The sequence below is a fragment of the Aplysia californica genome, unplaced genomic scaffold, assembly GCF_000002075.1.
Source record: "Aplysia californica isolate F4 #8 unplaced genomic scaffold, AplCal3.0 scaffold00134, whole genome shotgun sequence".
In the NCBI taxonomy this organism is placed as follows: Eukaryota; Metazoa; Mollusca; class Gastropoda; order Aplysiida; family Aplysiidae; genus Aplysia; species Aplysia californica.
This window is the reverse complement of record NW_004797404.1, coordinates 499,598-501,259: the sequence shown is the minus strand read 5'-3', so window position 1 is coordinate 501,259 and position 1,662 is coordinate 499,598. Positions and strand designations below refer to the sequence as shown.

Genomic DNA, 1,662 nt, shown 5'->3' with positions numbered 1-1,662 from the left:
CTGGGATTTGGGAGTATCTACTGGATTTGGTACTGGGATTTGCTGTTACTCATTTCCGGCAAATTTGCCCACCACTAGTAATAGGTGTAAGTGGACTTTCAATTGAGGTCCTTTAAAATGACAATATCAGTCAATGGAGGTGGGGTTGCTTTATTAATATATTTTTACCCTCAAATATTACATATATGCTTCATTGTCTGACCATGTGGGAACAGAATGATATGATAATGGCATTTTCAATATATTTATTGAAAAAATATTTGGGGCTTCCTTCATCCACTCAGGAATAAATCAAGTGAGACAGAAAGCAGCCGGCTTTGCAATAAGGAATTCACTGAACCGCAAGTTATATTGGCATATTCAAACAGCTATATAGACGAACAAACAATAGGCTTGGTGCAACTGATTTGGCATACTGCCTTGGGAAGGATTAACACGACTAATGTGCGTTGGAGCATAATGCCTTATACATTCATATAGGCTAATTATTGGAACCAGACAGAGAAATTCCAATTTCTCCCAATAGAAATCAACACCCGAAGAAAAAACCAAAATATTTGAACTTAATTGCAACAGGCAGTGATATAAATGTACGATAAGTCGATAATAAGTCTTCTCCAAAATCATCACACACAGTCACAAAGAACACAATGTCGAATTGTTCAACAAAATCATGAACCGTAATAACAAAATTCCCGCACCTCCTCACTGGAAGCCATCTTGGACGTTGCTACAATAATATTGACAGAGTTAACATTTATATTTTCGAAAAAACATATAAATGTAGGTGGAAAAAATTAATGTTTTTCCAAAGAAACTGGAGTGACACTATATTTAAATTGGAATCTTTTAGTAATTTTTATTTTAAAGCTACTCCTTTGATTTAGAACAATTTAGTTTCGCAAGAAGGCATGGTTTGTTTTAATGCCAAATTGGCATATCACAAAATTGTAAATCAAAGCGATTACAAAGTTGTTTTTCATTCCATTTAAAATGCAGTGAAGTTTTACAATGCAATTAGTATTTTGTATTCATTATAAAGTATCATATAGCTTACAAAACAATTTTATAAAGAGACAACAAAAATACTCAACAAAAGAAAATGTATTTGATTGTCACTGTATTGGGGATAAATACCTGGCAGTAGAGAGCAAATACCGGCAGCATGGCGGCGGTAATGTATACTTTTTTCAACGAGAATAAACTTGTTTGCTTGGTCTTTGTTCATGAATGTAGAAAACTTACAGATTTCCTGAATTATCAATAGCTGTTAAAGTGATTATTCATATCTGAAATTAAATAACAAACTATTTCATTCTTACATCACACATTTTTAGTTAAGTAACCGTTGTTTACGTCGTTGCCAATCAAGCTCTTCTTCTTGCCCTCCAGGCCCTTGCTTGGGCTTGGACTTGGGATAGTTTTGGATAGATAGTCCAGAAAGTTCTCCGAACCCAACTTACAACTAGATCTAGATGAGATGCTTCGTTTTTCCTTCTATTTTTGCTACTTTCTAGGGGTTTTTTTTTGGGGGGGGATGGAGTGTTGTCTGTGGTCATTATAACCACCTACATTTTACCAACTTTACTTTGATCTAGATTCTAGATCGGCGATTTTGTAGTTTCGTTCGTTAAAGTCAAGAGTAAGGAGGTTTCAGGGGGG

General features: G+C 35.0%; 2 protein-coding genes across 2 annotated transcripts in view; one reads left to right on the top strand and one right to left on the bottom strand.

Moving 5' to 3' along the window:
- The window catches only part of LOC101861118 (leucine-rich repeat-containing protein 72), a 25,637-nt gene extending 24,911 nt beyond the window's left edge, over positions 1-726 (bottom strand). The window contains exon 1 of the mRNA XM_005096657.2: positions 702-726. Within this exon, the coding sequence (XP_005096714.1) occupies positions 702-719 (18 nt within the window). The 5' untranslated portion in view covers positions 720-726. The remainder of the gene's footprint in view (positions 1-701) is intronic.
- A 395-nt stretch (positions 727-1,121) lies between these two features.
- LOC101864684 (ruvB-like 2) overlaps positions 1,122-1,662 on the top strand; it is a gene marked incomplete in the record, with an annotated part of 26,534 nt that continues 25,993 nt past the window's right edge. Inside the window, 1 exon segment of the mRNA XM_013081517.2 lies at positions 1,122-1,174. Within this exon segment, the coding sequence (XP_012936971.1) occupies positions 1,166-1,174 (9 nt within the window).